Source organism: Uloborus diversus, chromosome 10 (assembly GCF_026930045.1).
Source record: "Uloborus diversus isolate 005 chromosome 10, Udiv.v.3.1, whole genome shotgun sequence".
NCBI lineage: Eukaryota > Metazoa > Arthropoda > Arachnida > Araneae > Uloboridae > Uloborus > Uloborus diversus.
In genome coordinates this window covers 136,126,727-136,145,817 of record NC_072740.1, presented here as the reverse complement: position 1 = coordinate 136,145,817, position 19,091 = coordinate 136,126,727, and the positions used below count along the sequence as shown (strand labels likewise).

Genomic DNA, 19,091 nt, shown 5'->3' with positions numbered 1-19,091 from the left:
AGATAGACAGGTGGTCAAGATATAGAGGTGGTCAAGTTACAGAGGTTTTCCTTCATTATATGAGATAGGGCTAATTCCGTTCCTGACAAAACTGGTCAACATAAACAGGTGGTCAACTTACAAGGGTGGTCAACTTTACAGGTTTTACTGTATTAGGAAAATTAATCTTTGTTAAACGCTTCTTTTTTTCTTTGGTTCGTTACAAACTAGGGGTGGGGGGAATATTTCAAGTTTTTACTTGCTTACTCTAAGGAACAATTATGATTATATTGGCGTAAACGGAAGTCACGTGATGCACACATCAGCTCGTTTCTAACCCTGTTAAGAATTGAAGTATTTTTGCCCAAATATTTGATTGAAATGTCACTTCATAGACTTTATATGTCTTAAACATAAATGAAAAGAGTTTCAATAAATTTTACGCTTTAAAATGAAGAGGCGTTAATGAGCCCAACATAGAGATTTTACTGAAAAATTAAACTTTGTTTACTTTCTCATCTAAGTATTTTTATCACTTTTGCAGGCCTCCGATAGTCCGAAGCATCAAACAAAAGACAAGACATCTGTGGCAAGTCTACCGCAAACTACAGTTGAAGCACAACTTCGGTACGAAAATGATCGCCTCAAGTTAGCTCTTGCTCAAAGGTAAGAAAATTGAAATGTTGACTTACAGAGCGAAACTAGAGATCCTATATACGGAGAGATTGGACTACGGCGCGCCGCTGTCCGCCATGTTTAGTCCAAGTGTTGTTAACTCGAAATGCTGTGCTGTGTGCAGAGCCGGCACGTGGGGCACAGGCCCCTCCACTTAGATTTCAGGGGGCCCGAAAACTCCTTAATTTATCATGCTTATTAAAAATAGATAATGATTTCACTCAGAATATAGAATACAATGATATCATTGATATTTTTTCAACTGCTTCTTATTTGTTCATAAAAATACCCCTTAAAAATTTGATCTCTCTGCAAATCTCAAAACCACTCCAAGTTTAGTCTGTATTTACTGTTAAAAGATATATCATGGATAATTTTGATAGTTACGATTTACTGCAAGGGGCAAAGTTTAACCACATCTTATATAATTATCGAATACTATATATCTTCTACTTTTTAAATGTATATACTATATTGTGATATGAGGTACCACCAAATGTAGCAGGGCTGTGTTAATACGCACATGTATTATCGAAATATTTTGTTGCTTTATTATATAGACTAAGGGGAATAGGGGGGGGGGGTTGCAAAAGGAATTTTGTGCCCAGTGTCTTCAAAAATCTTAGTCAGACCTAAGGGGGCCCTGAAATAAAAATGTGCCCCATGTACAATATCAGAATGATCGGGCTCTGGCTGTGTGAATTTCTAGATTTCTCACGGAATATAGGGACATGAAATCTTTGAAGAATAGACTGATTTTTCTTCTCGTATTTTCATCAAACGGAGTGAGCGCCAAGTCTGGCAATCTGGTGCCAATAGTTTCGTATCGTCATAGCGCTTACCAAGAAAAATGTTTTTCTCAAAAGTTTGTTCATAAAGGTAGAAAACAAACATATATTTGTGATCTGCACATTTCGTTTCATAATATCATAACTAGCTTCTAATTTTTTCGATACAATGTACAGTGATATTTGAGGCAGAAGATGCATTACGGTCTACGAGGAGTGAGCATTTTGGACATAAGATGGCCGCCGCTCTGAAGTTGTCCAATTTCTCCGTATTAAGGATCTCTAAGCGATACAGTGCCGAACTCAGGCGGAAAAACTGGGACGGGCTTGTACAAGTTACGTGTGCGTAATCTCATTGTGCATAGCAGTATATTTATTTACAGTTACATACACATATTGATTGTTTAAAAATTATCTTCTGAAACTCGACCTTAAGCAGGCCGCCGGGCCGAAAAGTGGCCGAGTTAGTGGTGGATGCGCACGTAGTAGGTTTTATGCGCAGGGTTTTTCCCCCGGTTTGCAAGAAGGAGGCCGAGTTTTTTTTATATTCGGTTGGATTTACCGAGTGAGTGCCGACTTTTCGAGACTCAACTGTTACCCCTTTAAATTATTTTTACAAACATTTTTCATTGTTTCTGAATCAGTTTCAAATAGTATTTTAGGTTTGAAAAATTATTCACAAAGCTAATATAAAACATATTTTTTTAAATAACAAATCTGCATTTTTTAATCGTATTCACCTTTTCCTGAAATATTCCTTTTTCAAAGCGCAAAACTGGTGGTCATTTGTTAAGGGACAACCTATAGTAGGCGATCATAAATATCCCTAACATAGAACTTGGTGGATAACTGCATTGATAATCGACGTTTGGCACCAATCTGTAAGCCATTTATTCACTAGTTGAAAGGGGAAGAAATTTTTCTCCCTTTTCTTGTACGTATGTAACTTGTAGCGATCCTGGTTTAAGGATTTTCTGGTTTTCTTGGTCTGGACCCTGGTTTAAGGATTTACAGAACAAGTACCTCAATATAATGGTGAATATTTATTTCATTTCATCTGTCCTTAAATCTGGGAAGTCTGAACTAATTTAATCTTTTTTTTTTTATGCCGACTAACCAAGTTGGTTTCAACTTCCGTTATTGACTGCAATTGAATTTAGTAATCAGATTTAATCAATCTGAAAGTAAAAATATGTCATTACTTTTGTAATTTGATAACGCAGTTGTTTACTAAACTAAATACGGGAAACTGCCTACTTTTTTCGATATTGTTTCAGGAAAAAAATCGGAAATTTTGCCCCTCGCGTATAGGTTGATCCTGTAACTTTGAACATGGCTTTTTACACCGCATTTTTCAACTTTAAGTACATACAGTAATTATTACAATGAAATTTCATAAACCTTCTTCTAAGAAATTCACAAGGGCAATCTTTCGATGATTTTCACTGAGTTATAGAGAAATCTTGTGGGAAAACGGGCTGTCGAGCATCATCACTGCCTTTTAAGCCATGAAGACAAAAAAGCGGACTATCGCTCAGGTATCGCTTTTGAGGTCTATTTTTTTGACCAGAAAATTCACTGACACATTTTTTTTCCCTCCCTAGAACTGTAAAGACGCTTTGTCAGCAGGACTATTCCCTTGATACCTTGAGTCATCCATCAAGGCAAATGTATTCATGAACATATGCGCTCACGAGTCATATAAAGAAGCATAGCAAGATCATTTTGTGACCGCCATGTTGGGAATTTTCGGTAGCGATCTCAAACCCAAACATGTGCTGGTCTCGTGGATGTTATTTTATGCTTGTTTAGTTTGTGGGGAGTGTCATAAGACAAAATGATCGAGTAAAGAAATTCGAAATATCCCAAATTCGAAAAAAATAAAATTTGTATTTGAGAATAATTAAAACTATCATATTGCTTTAACATTTAATTTGAGTGTTCGATCGAATGTTTTGAAATCGTTTTGGAATAAAATTTTAATTCCATAAATGATTGGGAAGTGAATTTTCAGTAATGTCTGTCTGTACAGTGTTGCAAAAGCCCAATGTTTTCATCACGCCATATGGGGGGGGGGGGAGGGGAGAACATAGTTCTTCCAATTTAATTGCTGTAATTATAGTTTAAAATATTGTTAGTGTACTTTTTGAAAAAAAATTTAAAAGTTTTTGAGCACTTTTATTTTGCCAATGAACAGCTTTGTTAGGGAAGCATATGCAGGAATTAAAAAAAAAAAAAAGAATTTTATCAGTTTGTCATGGGTTTTGTATATTATGAAGTAGAAGTTTGTCTAATATTTGTGTGGGAGTCGAAATAAAATGTCCATTTTCTGAAATGGGCAAAAAAGAGGCTTAAGGTTAAAAGGTTTCCTGCTGTAAGGAACTAGGGAGAGATGATGCAAAGAATTTAACACAGCAGTCTCAGCATTGCTGGAAATTCACTGTGACGCTGGTAGGGCTGTTGTAAGAGTGAAGATTTCCTTTTTGCAATATATGGGTAAAATAGGGTATAAAAGAACTTTATTCTGCTTAGTGCCATAGTCAACTTGGTATTCAATTTTGTTTCATAAAATAATAAAGCAGAGATCCTTACATTAACTGCTAGTTAATAGTTAATATTTTCAATCTACATTTTTTCCCTTTTAGGGCCTAACAGAGAGGAAAAGCTAAAACATTGTTATCAGCAAACTTCCAATTTTTTTTCAATAATTGCTATTGCAATATATTTCTGCACCAAAAGTACTGATTGGTGTTAATGATTTTAGTTTTAATATGTAACTGTGGAATCAAAAGAATTACAAGAAATCAAAGAATAGGTTGAAATTATGGATTAGAAGTCTGGGCTTTTTCTTTTTTACCTTCGAATTTGATCTTGATACCCATAAGTAAAATTACACCAAATGTAACACTAAAAACTTCAACAAATTTAACTATTTGTTGAAGCCTTTTGTATTAGGCTTGTATCATCTGCAGTTAATGGCGGAGACAAAATTCATAATTCTTCTTTTATGAAATTTTGTCATGTACATTTAACGTTTAACTCAATCATAAAACATTGAATTTAAATTTTATTTATAATTCCTTAACAGAGCATCTGTGATGGATTTGTTTTCAGCTCTGCGAATGCCAAAAAGTGGGAAGTTGAACTTCAGACATTAAAAAGCAATAATGCCCGCTTAACTGGAGCACTCCAAGAAAGTACTGCTAATGTTGAAGAGTGGAAGAGGCAACTGCAGGCGTTAAAAGAAGAAAATACAAAAATGAAATCCAAGGTAAGGGTTCTTTTTTTAATGTTTCTTCTTGAATAGCAGCAGTAATATTTCCAATACTTGATCTTTAATATTAGTGTTAACAGAATTCCATTTGTGATGCTTCAAATCTTCATGAATTGTGATTTGTTTATTTATAATACTACGACAAGGCTGTTGTTTCTATGGCAGACATTCAAGCTTTTAATCTTCCAGTCTACATTGAATCAAGTGTCATGTTGCAGTAATTATTCCAGGAACATTTGAAGGGCTCAGTGGATAAAGGTGTTAACTGACAAAGCATTTGTTTTGAGAAAAACGCAGTCAAAGTTCAAAGGCTAGTATTTTTTATGCAATGGATAAAATGTTTCTCTCTTGGTAGCAAATGTTAGTTTTTTGTTTGAAATATCTATTATAAAATGATCAGCTGTAAAAACCATCAATTAATGAGTTTTTTTATCACTTTTATGTAGTTAACACCTTCATCCACTAAATTTCGGATCAAACTTTTCATACCATGTCAATGGATGACGGTAATAAAATACACTAACATCTATCTGAATCACATTTTTTGAATTAAGAATTTAAAAAAACATCGCAATATTCTGGATTTAATAAACAAATAAAGTAAACAAACTTTTTATAAGCTTTACTGTCATTTACATAACATTTCCATTTATAACAGTGCTGTAAAACCATTGATCTTCTGGAACAAACTTTTGTTGTTAAGATTTTGAGCTGTTTCCTTTGTTATAGTTCCTGTTTTACCCATTTTTCTTGGAAGACGAATACTAGTATTTAGTGGACTTGCTATTTTCTTGTTTCGTAGTAAATCTACTCTTTCAAATGGCAAAGATTGATCATAACTTTCCTTATATAGATAAGATCCATATTCTTCAACCCGAATCCATCTGATCCCATCCCAAAATCTAACTTTCTCTTGTAGACAATTTTTCTTCTTGCTTGTCAAATTTAACATTGTGCAAGCATTTCAGTATGGCAGAAATGTTTTGTCATATCAATCACTTTGTTTTTTCGAGATACACTCCGGATGATATCCCGATACCGGTCTGGTACATATATCGTTTCGTGTTTTCTAAGAACCTTCTCAATTCTTCCAAAATCTCGATCTGAATCTAGATATGTATGTCCCACTTCTGGAAATTTGTGGTCAATTGATTTGAAATAACCTTTCAATGTAAGGAATTGATAGAGGCAGATCATTGGCCAAGATTTTGTTCTGACCAGCACAAGAGTCACTCTATACTATTAAATCGTCTTTTGTTTTCAGCTCATCATCTGTTTCTATTGCCGTTAAAATTGAACTACAGACTTCTGAGCTTCTTTGATGGGCAACGTCTTCAGTCCATGTACAAAATGTGGCTTTGGCGACATTTTTTTAAATTATATGTATTCCTAGATTGTAGAACCACATCTGACGCAAGTAAAGGTCTTTTTGATGTTGTTAATTTTGGCAACGGCATAGTCTGTTGTAAGTCAACGGTAATGAAAGCAGTACCATTATTACTTTTCGCATATTCCCTATCAAATTTGATTGACTCGAAAGCAGCTTTGAAATTCTCTTCATATTCTTCATCATTACTCCCAAAATCACATGTGCTACATGTATCGCTTCTTGGTTGAGAAAAGGACAAGCTAAATTCGCTATTAAAAATACTTCTGTGTGTCCACTCTATGACAAAAAAGGTTTCTCGTTGGTGAGTTTTGTTACATTGTTCAATATATAAAGCATACATTTTTGAGATTCTAAGAAGAGGGGAAAGGTATTTTCTGTGAGGATTGCTGCACCTGGAATAATGTGAACTTTCTGCTGGGAAACTGTTTATATGCACCATTACATATGCTTTCACATCATTTTCCACTTTGTCTTGAACTGTGATGGCCCCTTTTATCTGGTAGTGGTGCTGACAACCCATTTGAAATACTGTTTCTTATAATATCAAGTTTTTTTCTCCCAATACCATACAAAGAGCACAAAGCTGTCTTGCAAATATTAATAGTTTGACAGTCAAAAGTGACATAATATTTGTATGAAGCTGCCCTACTTTTCCTAGCACTTGTGCTCTGTCTTTTAATGCTATTAATTTCAGTACTATTAAAAAGTGTACAATTTTTAGCATTTACATCTAGTTTATTGAATTCAGTTAGTATGGAAGTCCTGTCATCAATACTGAATTTAGAGGAACACTGTAAATGACACTTAACATGGCACAGAGTACCTGTACATACTGATTTTGCTGGTACTAATTTGTCTGTCTGGAAACATAAGCTTCTCCTTTCTGCCTAGCTGTAGCTGCTTTTTTTCGCTTCCATGCATGAGGAGTTCTTTGCCCTTGACATTATTTCTCTTGACAAAATGTATCTTATGTTAATTATCACAATAAAGCGCAAAAGGCTATTACAAGAAAATAATATCTAAATCACGTTCAGAACTGTAAACAAACAAATCAGTCAGGAGGAATCAACTCAACAGCTGTTTGCTGCCAACGTTTGAATCAAAAACGGTGCTAACTCTATGAAAACGGTGCCTTCTAGTGGATGAAGGTGTTAACATACGTAAACACTTTTAACCACTAGAAAATTTACAGTTTTATGTTAGATAACACCTTTATCATCTAGAATCTCTGGAAATACACTGAATAGGACTTTCAATGCTAGCTTATATGAAATATAATCATTTAAAACTTTCATCCATCAACAAAACTTTTTTTTTAAATGTCAGTTAACACCTTTATCCACTCATCCCTTCATTTATATGACTATATTTTGGGAGGGGCTGAAGTCAAATATTTGAGAACTTCCAAGTTTAAAAGTGAAAATTTTTGAGACCTTATTCACAATGAATGGCTCAAAATATATTTGGGAGCGACCCAGCCCCTCCCCCCCCCTTAAATACGCTCTTTACTATTCCATGAAAAACTTTTGCACAAAATATAGCGAATTATTTTCAAGCTGAATAAATATTAAAGTTTTTATTTAAATGTATGTGACAAACATTATGAAAACAATTCATAGCACTCTTAGTTTATGTAACAACTTGGTTGTTTAACTAAAGAGCCTCTGTAATCATTTCAGTGATTATTAAAGCTTAAAAAAGTGCCTGAGTGCACATTTGGCATGAATTTATTATCAAAGACAAACTTTCAAATTATTTCTCACTCACAAGGATATTCTGTCTGTTATAATATGTAATTCGTTCAGCTTCTCTAAATGCTTTTGAGCCTCTGATCAAGCTCCTATCAATTAAAAATGAAGCAGCAAGAAGCAAAGAGATGTAAGTGACAAAATTAAAAATTTGGAGATAACCTGTACAAATGGTAGGTGAACCTCTTTTCTGTCTTGGGGCAAGAGATAGTACATCCTAGTGGTTCTGGTAGGTTCTGCTATACGGCATGATTTTAAAAAAAAAATCAAATCCTACCTAGGACCTTATCTTTAAACGCATTTTACTCACAACTTGAAAATGTCTGCTTACATCCCTGTGTTTCTCACTGCCTCAAATGAAAAATATCTGATTCTCATTGGCACATTTCACTGCAAATATAAGCGTTCATAGAAAAACTTTTCACTAGTATGTAACTCTTAAAATTCATTTGCTCAATCTATTGGTTTGGTTAAGAGTTTTGTAATGATATACTTTCTGTCATTGCATACTAAAATTTGCTTTAAAAGTCAATATTTTATGATAAGTAATTGCTTTTGAAAAATAATTTTGCATGTTTAGTTTTCTGAGCGTCAGGGTATTTTCGCCCCCTGTCATTGTCATCCCTCTGGACAGCCCTGATCAATATTAACTGGCATTCTCAAAAGATTTTTTCACCATACTTTTGTATAATAGCAAAATTTGGTTGAATTTTTGGTACTATTTCTAAATTTCTATTGCTAAATTTCTTCTTTTTTTTGGCTTTGTTAACTGCTATCCCACTCTACTAACTAAATTTCTAACATGGGTTATTAATGGTTATTAATACTCAGAGGGTTCTAATTGTTTCGAATTCATTAATGACATCCCTGTGAAAAGTTGCTTGCATGGTAATACAGTGAAGCACCGTTTATACAGTTCTCGTTTATACGTTTTTATCAATTATACTTTTTTAAAATTGGTCCCTGCAAAGTGTAATACACATTAACCTATACCTGTTATACGTTTTTTAGTTTGTACGCTTTTTTCATCCAGTCCCTTCGAAAACGTATAAACGGTGCTTCACTGTATTTCCATGACATAATGAGGCCCTTAATGTTCTCCAACTTAACTACCAAATTAGAAATTTGATCAACATTTTCTTGAAGCTATTTTACTGTCAACAATCCTCCTAAGTTTAATATTTTCATTTTTTTTTTTTTTTTTTGAATTGAGCCTTTCCTTAATGTTATTTAATAAACATAATAAACAGTGTTGGTCTGAAACTGAAACTTGTGGGACACCGCTTAAGACATCAACTTGTTGATAATGATTGTTCTTAACAACTAACTTTGTTTCCTTCAGGTGCCTATTTCATCAGGGAAGCTGAAGCACAAATGTCCTCCAAAGTTTCAAGGGGAAATTCTCCCCCCCCCCTCCCTCAATGAAATTGTATAGATAACATTTAGTTTTGTGTATCAGCATTTTTCTCAGTTGTCTATTTAAATGATTACTCCCCAGTGTGCAAAATATGCTGCCACAACATTGCAGACACAACAGCAAAGAGCGTGTTGCATAAGTGCTGCCTCAGCATTTTTATGTTCCTCTATTTATACTCAATGTTGTGACAGTCAATGTTGTAGCAGTCACAGACTGCTACAGATGTGTGCAGCATAATATCAAGGTTATTGTTTGTGCAGTACTGCATACATAGACATGACACTATATATTGGTATCACAGTGTGAGATCAGTATGTAGGAGAAGTGTTTTAATTGTTTATTTATTATTTTCCCTTCAAACTTACAAATTAAATTTAATTCTTTAACTATTCCTGCCATTCTTCAAGATTAATTAATTTTACAACCTAAGAATATTTTTAAGACTGACTCTGCTTGGGAATGCATATAAAGACATTGTGTATTTGCAATTTAATGGTATACAATGGAACCTTGATAACCAGACAGTCAAAGGGAACACGAAAACATGTCGAGTTAAGTGGGCGCCAACTTACTGTGGTTACATATTTTCAATTTCCGAAGAGTTGTCTGTGTCTTACCATTCACGATTCCAGCAAATGATATTTCTTTTCTTGAAAAGTATATAATGAAATAAGTAATATTATTTGAATAATTCATGGGAACAATGCAAGTTTTGAAAACAGATAAGAGCTCTTTGTCAGTGTGGCCCATTCAAGATTGTCCTATACTCACCGGTATTTGAAAAACATGTGGCATGTTGCTTTCTTTCTCGCAGGGAGATTTCTCCAATCCCGTCCTTTTCTAGCACAAACCACTCACTGCACTTTGTACCCCTGGGTATAAGAGGAAATTCTCTAAAAGAGCTCTTTCCAGAAAAAACTTGATAGGCTAACCAGGAAACTGCTAAGAAAATTTCTCAGAGTCAATGTATAAAAATGTCGATGACAAAAAGTGAACTAGAATCAGCATGTGGGGAGCAACTTTCAGGGGTTCCCTCAAATTTAAGTCAAGCTAAAGAGAAATTTGCACTAGGTCAACCATCAGAAAAATAAATGTCAATTTATTGAGGTAGCAGAGTTATCCACCTGTCGAGTTACCAGAGTTTCACTGCATGATGAAAATTCCTTCATTAATTTTGGATTAAACTTTACTCCTTAAAAATTTTGTTTGATTTTGCTTAAAAGCTTCTTAGATGGTGTTCAGCACTTAGATAATTTTTGTCTATGGCCTTTATGTAGCATGGTGTAATATTTTATATATTTTTTAATGTATTCTTCCTGCAGTATTACAAAGATATAAAATTCCTAATTGAGAATTTATGAGGAAATTTGTATTGCACATTAAAAAGTAAAGATAACAAACATAAATAAATCAAGTTCATTTCCAAGTAGATGTCAGCAAAAGAAATATTTTCTGGACAGAAAATTAATTTATCTGTTTATAATATTATTTATAACCTAAATAGTCGATGAATAAAACTAAACTTTCTCCTGTGCTTGAAGTGTTTATAAGAAAATCTTTACTGCATATTCCTTGTACTCGGCCACTTTTAGGAACAAAAAATTTATTTTCGGATGTTCCTGCAATTGATCGCTTATCACTTGCTACATGGCCTGTCTAGTACTACATTAATAAACAATAGTCATAACTCATGCATAAAAAACCCTTTCATAAAGAGAAGAATTATGTTGGCTAGCTTCTTATCTATTCAGATTATCCCCGAGTAAAGAATTGTTGACATTTAAAATAACATAGTCAAATTCTTTGGCACAGTTTGCCTTTTTTTTTGGATGAATATTCAAGTCCTATAAACTTTCATATTGCATTAAAAAAAAAAAAAAATCCTTCTTGCAAAAATAACAAATTTCATGATGTAGCTTGAAGATTCTAAGATACAAGCTTGAAAATAAGCAAGAAATAGAGTTATTTGAATTCAGCTTAACACTTTCCCTATAAATATAGTTTCAACTAATTTATGTGGGGTAAAGAGCAAATTAAAGGTCTCCCAGAAAACATGCTTAACTGTATCAATGATACAGAAATGCATTTAGTAACATTACTTCCATGTCAAATAAATTATAATGCATCCAATATATGAGATTCTAATTCAGTAGAAAAACTCTGTGGAAATGTATTGTCAGTTTTTTATAGAGTGCAAATTTTACTATGAAAGAAAATAATATGTTCTTTGACATTGTGTTTTTTTAAATTTTTTATTTTATTATGTCCTGTTAAAATGTGCGAAAAGTATTTCTGATATTATCAACATTACATTATCCTTTGATAGAGAGATTTAGTTAAGTGGTCTCCGTTTAATTTGTGAAAATTGTTACAAAATGTAAGGGTTCCCAAATGAAAAGTGTACAAGTTGAATAAAAATAATACTTTTAATGTAACTCAAAAGAAATCGCCATGGGCGTTGAAACAGCTTTGCAGCAGCGGGTTGATGCTTTTGCTGTAGGGGCTGATTCCTGAGGAAGTCCTGCACAGCTTCCTTCACTTAATTGTCTAAATAGAAACCTTTCCCCTGTAATGCTCCCATATGTAGCCCAAAGATGTGGAAGTCACAAGGTGACAAGTCTGGACTATATGGGGGGTGCTCCAAAACTTCCCAACAGAATTTATTTAGGATCGTCTGGCACACACTTTATTGTACTGCAGATGTTTGTGGATGAAAGTGAGAAGGGTTCCTTTACTCAGGTTGAGTTTGCCACTGATTTCACAGGTCTTAATCCTTCAATTAAAAAAGCACAGTTGTCATGGATAAGACATGTTCTCAGAATGCAAGCAATAGACCCTACAAGAACTGCTCTCACTTAGACCCCTGATGGCAAGAGGAAGGGCGGGCATCCAAAACTAACCTGGTGTCGGATGGCCATACAAGAAAGAAATGCCTTTGGTTGGCCAAGCTGGGGGAGTGGCAGGGAGGCGGCATTAAACCAGTCGGGATGGAATGCCACGCGTTAGTGGCCTCATGCGCTACTAGGCATTAAGAGAATCAAATCAAGTCAATCCTGCAGATAGCTAAGATCATTTCATTAACAAAGGTAATGAAATCATTGGTCATCGCAATGTTTGCCTAGCCCGATCGCGGCAGATCCGATGTCGTTTGCCCCCCCCCCCTTCTCGAAAACTTTTATGCCATTTACTTGCAGCCATACAACCTAGGCATAGTTTGCCACACACTGCTACCATTTGCTGATAGATAACCGCATTTCGCTCACCTTCCCCAACCAGAAACCGTACTACCATGCGTTGTTCCGATCTGGTTGTATCCATGGATAGCATGGCTTTCCTTTTGTACAGTGTTCTCTACTGCAATCAGGTTTCACTGTTGAACAGCATCTGGGACGCATACATCATACCACCCTTCATATACTTGTGCAGTGGCGCTGCAATCGAATCATTCTGACATTATCGATTATCGCAGGTGTCCTTTTTTTATTTGGTCAAACCTTATATGTTTTTGATAGCTGTTTGAAAAATGTTTTGGCGTTAATTCCATAACAATGTATTGCTTATAACTTGTGTTTTACTTATTGCAGGTTTTAGAATTAGAAGCTAGCCATGGTAATCCTGAGGCAATAGCAGAACTAAGGAAGGAAATTGGTACTTTACGAAGCAAGAAAGAGATTCTTGAAGAACAAGTGAATAGCAAAGATAATGTAAGATGTTAAATTATTTAATTGTACTAATTAACTTTCTGACATGAGTTATGCAGTTTGATGTACCATTTATGGGTATAAACTCGAACTTAAACGAAGTGAATGAAAAATGTTTCTGATTGTGTACTGTAAGTTTTGTGCCCATATCACATGAGTGTGTACATACGTTCATGAATTGAATTTTAGGAACCTGGAATTTGATATAGTATATGTCAGTGTGCATACTATATACAGAGTAGCATGGTCTATTTATGAGGGTTTAAAAAAATATTGAATGTTTAATAGGGCACCTCATGGTTTTAAAATTGTCTATAAATAAGAATTACGGTAATTTATTAGATTTTTAATGCAAAATTTTAAGGGTTGCTACCACAGCTAGCAATCCGTGAATTTCTGGAAAAAATATCCACCTTCACTTAAAAGTCTTTATTAACCATTTCATACAATTTAAATTCAATCAAATTTATGAGACCAGAAAAAATATCAAATTAATGGAATTGCAAAAACAAATTAGAAGGAGTTGGGAGATAGGGACCTTTCGGGACAATAAAAGACAAGTATGGATATTTATTTCTGAATTGATTCATAGCAACAATAAATGTTTCTTTTTTATGAGGTTTATTGTACGCCCTCAAAAAAGAAGAGTAGAGCCTCAAAAAACTACCCTCCCTAAAAGTTTCAATGTCATAGTTTGTGTCATGTTTTCCTCCCCCCTCCTGTGCCACTCACCCACTGGTGAACACCCCAGGTATAAAGAAACTACCTTATTTTTCTTGTAGGATTTTGCACTTTCCATTTTATATCGCTTTGCTTCTTTTACAAATACAAATACAAAAGTGACGACCAGCAACAGGCTCTGGGCCCAGCTAGACTGGTCCTGGTCAATTTACAATCCCCAATGAAGATCAATGGCCCTCTTAAAACTATCTACTCCCTTGCTCATTACCACCTCTTCCGGTAAGCTGTTCCAAGGTTCCACTACCCTGCTAAAATAATATTTTTTCCTAATATCCATGTTAGCCTGAGATTTAAATAGCTAGAAACAATGACCCCTTGTCCTGTTTTCAGTGCTAAACTTCAGCCCCGTAACATCTTTCATTTTAATAAATTTAAACAACTGAATCATGTCCCCTCGGTCTCTTCTTTGCTCAAGACTGTAAATTTTTAGCCTTCTAAGCCTGGAATCATAATCTAAGTGGGAAAGTCCATTTATTAGCCTTGTAGCCCGCCCTTGAACCCTTTCCAATACATTAATATCTTTCTTAAGATAAGGAGACCAAAACTGAACAGCATACTCCAAATGGGGTCTTACCAAACTTCTATATAAGGGCAGAAGAACTTCTTTAGATTTGTTTGAAATAAATCTATTGATAAACCCAAGCATCTTATTGGCTTTGTTACTTGCAATGCTGCACTGTTGGCTAAACTTTAAATCCTGACTTATTAAGACCCCCCAGATCAGTAACTTTGTCTGCCTGACTAATGACTGAACCTTGCAAATAATAACTTGTACACTTATTTCCATGCCCTAAATGTAGCACTTGACATTTCCCAACATTAACAGCCATACCCCATTTATCAGCCCACTCGGTAATATGATCTAGATCCTCTTGCAGCTGATTTGCTTGATCTTCATTTTCTACAGTCTCCATAACTTTGACATCATCAGCAAAACAATTCATGTTCCCAGAAATATTTTTGTGAATATCGTTCATAAAGACAATGAACAAAACAGGCCCTAACACTGATCCTTGAGGAACCCTGATTAAGACCTCACTCCAATTAGAATAATTTCCCCTTACAACTACCCTTTGTTCCCTTCCGGTCAGCCAATTTTTTACCCAAATGAAAGTTTTCCCTCCTATTCCTATGTCAGCTAATTTGCTAAGTAGAGCAACATGCGGTACCTTATTGAAAGCTTTTTGAAAATCAATGTAAACAACATCTACAGGCTTCTTATTGTCCAAAGCCATGGTAACTTTGTCATAGAAATGTCATAGAAATTAGTTGCACAAGATTTACCTTTCCTGAAACCATACTGAAAACTAGTCAATAGATTATTAGTCTCTAGAAAATTTACTATCCTAATTTTCATCAATGTTTCAAAAATTTTGCAAACCACCGAAGTTAGACTTACAGGTCTATAATTTCCCGCATTCCCTTTAGACCCTTTCTTGAAGAGCGGTGTAATGTTAGCCAGCTTCCAGTCCTCTGGCACTGTCCCCGAGTTACAAGAAGCATTGAAAATATTTACGATTACAACTGCTAATTCCTCCGCACATTCAACTAAAATTTTTGGATAAATATTATTTGGTCCCGGAGCCTTAGTCTCTTTAATTTTTTTCAAATGAAGTAAAACGTCGTCCCTGGAAAATACAAAGTCCTCAAGCTGTACTATAGCTTGTGTCTTGTTGGTGTCAACTGTTGAGATACAGTTATCGTTAAAAACACTCGAAAAAAAGCTCGGTATTAAGAACATTAGCAATATCACTATCGTCCTGAATTAAAATTCCGTGCTCATCAACCAGTGGCCCAATATGACTATTTCGAACTTTCCCCGAATTAGCGTATGCAAAAAACCTCTTGGGATTCCTGTTTATGTTATCTGCCAGTCTTTGCTCCAACTCTCTTTTCTGAATCCGTACCAAATACTTAAATTTACGCCTTGCCTTACAATATTGGAGCCTATCTGCACTGTGACCAGTTTCTCTAAACCTATAAAAAGCAGCTTGCTTGTAATTTAGAGCGTCTTTAGTTTCCCTGGAGAACCACATTGGCCAAATTTTAGTGTTGACACCCTTTCTCCTAAAGGAAACATGATCCCCAACCGTTTTCGCTAGATTTTCCTTAAACTCTGCTCACTGAAGATTCACATCGCTATTGTCCAATCCAGAAGAAAAAACTGCTTTCAAACTCTGCCTAAGTGCCACAAAGTCAGTATTTCTGAAATTGGGCACAAACCTAAAATTCTCTACTTTGTGCATATCAAATTTAATCCCAAACCTAATACTGTTGTGGTCACTATCTCCAATGTGTTCCCCTACACATAACCCCTGAACAGAACCTTCCATGTCGCAGAAAACTAGATCCAAAATCGCGTCCTGTCGAGTACCCTGAGTTACAATTTAATCTAAGAAACAGTCACCAATTACTTTCAAAAATTCCTCTTCTCTGCTATTACTATGGCAAAAATTATTCCAATCAATTCCTGGAAAATTAAAATCTCCTATTATGATGACTGACCCTTGCTTTAAATGTCACTAATAATACTAAACATCTGCTCATCATGACCCTGGCTTAAGTTGGGTGGCCTATAGATGTTCCCTAAATGTAGTTTTTTGCCCTTATTGCTCATCAACTCCAGCCAAATCGTATCAATCTCATTAGGTTTATCATTAATTACCAATTCATTGCAAGTTAAACTGTCTCTGACATGAAATAAAAATCATCTTAAAAAGTTATTAAATCCTTTTTAAGTGAACCCTTGGTTTTATTAGGAATAAACCATAAAGGTATCAGTAATGGGGAGCAAGTGTATGTTTAATTACCATTAGGTTTTTCAGTATTGGTTCTGACTATCGGGAAAAAAATTCTAACTAAAATATGTTTAAAGTTTTATTTTAATCTCATTTAAACTAAACAGTAAAATATCTAACAAAAAGTTTGTTCTGGTTTGTTCTGGCCAACTATGCCCATATTTAATGGAGCAATTGAAGAATACATAACCTTAAAATGGGCTGCTATTGAAGTATTATTGCTACAAGCTTATTTTATGTTTTATAAAAACTGCTCACATACTATTAAATGCCTAATGAAATATAAAAGTTCACTCCAATTTTTAAAAAAAATGCACATATTTAAAACGAAATGATGTCTAGAAGGAAGCTTAACTTCTAAACAAATCTCTAAGAACTGGCAAGAAATATTTGTTAAATCCACTTAATGAAAGCAATTGTTACTGCTCATACAACAATGGGTACATGTTTGCTGAGTTCATTTTAAAACACAGTGAATGATAGTAAATAACTAATAAAATCTTGTTTAGTAAAAACATTGGTGTACCTAGCATAGATTATACAAGGGGTGGTAATTTGGAGTGTCACCCCCTTCCGCTCCCACTGAACGGAAAAAAAAAGAAAAAAAGAAGTTCCATGTTTACATGAAAACATAGAATTCATACAATTTTCAGAAACAACAACATTAGTGTGACAACAGAATGTTAAGTTGGCCAACTCACAAAAGACAAAAAAAAAAAAACTGAACGCTTTTCATGTAACTTGCTCTAAACGTATTTGTGCAGAGCCATCACAAGATCAAGAAAGTGAGGGTTTGTACGAAATTTGTGGCCTCTTAATTATTTCAAACTTATCTGAAACACAGGAAAAGATAATAATTCGGTTTTTTGGTTTAAGAGGAAGTCATTACTAGGGCTAAAAATATTGACAATATGAACCTAATCCTGAATATAATATGCTGAGGAGAAGGGTTTGGGGGTTCCAGGAGTTTTTCTCCCAAAAAATTTTTGAATTTGTAGTCTTAAAAATGTATTTTAGATGAGCAAAGAAAATGTTCGGGGAGAAGAGGTTTGTGAGAACTCTTCCACGTTTGTTTTACGATATTGTAACGTTAAAACGCAAATGTTATCTCCAAGTGAATCGAATATTTCAGAAAGGGCATAAGTCCAATGGGTTTCCGTAGGCCTTATGCCCTTTCTGAAAAAATCGATTCGCGGGGTTATGTTAGCCAGCTTCCAGTCTTCTGGCACTGTCCCTGAGTTATAAGAAGCATTGAAAATATTTAAAATAACATCCACTAGCTCCTCTGCACATTCAACTTAAATTTTTAGAAAAATATTATCTGGTCCTGGAGCTTTAGTTGCTTTAATTTTTTTCAAATGAAATAGAACCTCCTCCCTGGAAAACACAAAATCCTCAACCTGTACAATAGCTTGTGTCTTGCTAGTGTCAATTGTTGAGATGCAGTTATCGCTAAACACACTGGAAAAAACGTTATTAAGAACATTGCAATATCCCTATCGTTTTAGATTAAATTTACATGTTCACCAACCAATGGCCCAATTTGACTATATAGAGCTTTCCCAAAATTAGTGTAAGCAAAAAATGTTTTAGGATTCCCATCAATGTTATCTGCTAGCCTTTGCTCCATTTCCCTTTCCTGAATCTGTACCAAATGCTTAAAATTTTGCCTTGCTTTACAATACTGGAGCCTATCTGCATTTTGACCAGTTTACTTAAACTTAAGAAAGGTGGCTTGCTTGTAATTTAAAACTTCTTTCTGGAGAAACACATGGGCCAAATTTTAGTACTAACACCTTTTACCCTAAATGGAATGTAATCCTCAACCGTTTTTGCTAGTTTTTCCTTAAACTCTGTCCACTGCTGGTCTACGTTGCTATTTTCCAGTTCTGGAGAAAAAACCTCTTTCAAGCTCTGCGTAAGTGCAACAAAATCAGTGTTTCTAAAATTGGGCACAAACCTAAAATTTCATCTTTGTACACTTCAAATTTAATCCAGAACCTAATGCTGTCATTATGATCACTACCTCCAATATGATACCCTACACACAACCCCTGAACAGAACTTCCTACATCACAGAAAACTAGATCCAAAATCGCCTCCTCTTGAGTCCCCTTAGTTACAACTTGATCTAAGAAACTCACCAATTAATTTTAAACATTTCTCTTCTTAGACATTATCACGATAAAAATTATTCTAATCGATACCCGGAAAATTGATCCCTGATCGTGATGACGGATCCCTTACTGGACATGTCACTAATAATATGATACATCTGTTCATCTTGTCCCTGACTTGAATTAGGTGGCCTATAAATGTTTCATAAGCACATTTTTTTGCCCTTATTGCTCATCAACTGCAGCCAAACTATATCAATATCAATAGGTTTATCATTTATAACCAACTCATTGAAAATGAAATTGTCTAACATAAAATAAAACCTCACCACCTCTTTTGCCACCTCTTGTCTAAACAAATTATACCCAGCAATATGTAATAAATCAATATGAAATTCGTTAGCCCATGTCTTTGTAATTCCAATAACATCCAACCTCTCATCTATAATTATCCTTTTAAATT

General features: G+C 34.7%; 1 protein-coding gene across 1 annotated transcript in view; it reads left to right on the top strand.

Moving 5' to 3' along the window:
• Positions 1-19,091, top strand: part of LOC129231196 (homer protein homolog 1-like) — a 255,345-nt gene that overhangs the window by 227,789 nt on the left and 8,465 nt on the right. The window contains exons 4-6 of the mRNA XM_054865444.1: positions 524-645; positions 4,557-4,713; positions 12,856-12,975. Coding sequence (XP_054721419.1) covers positions 524-645; positions 4,557-4,713; positions 12,856-12,975 — 399 coding nt within the window. The remainder of the gene's footprint in view (positions 1-523; positions 646-4,556; positions 4,714-12,855; positions 12,976-19,091) is intronic.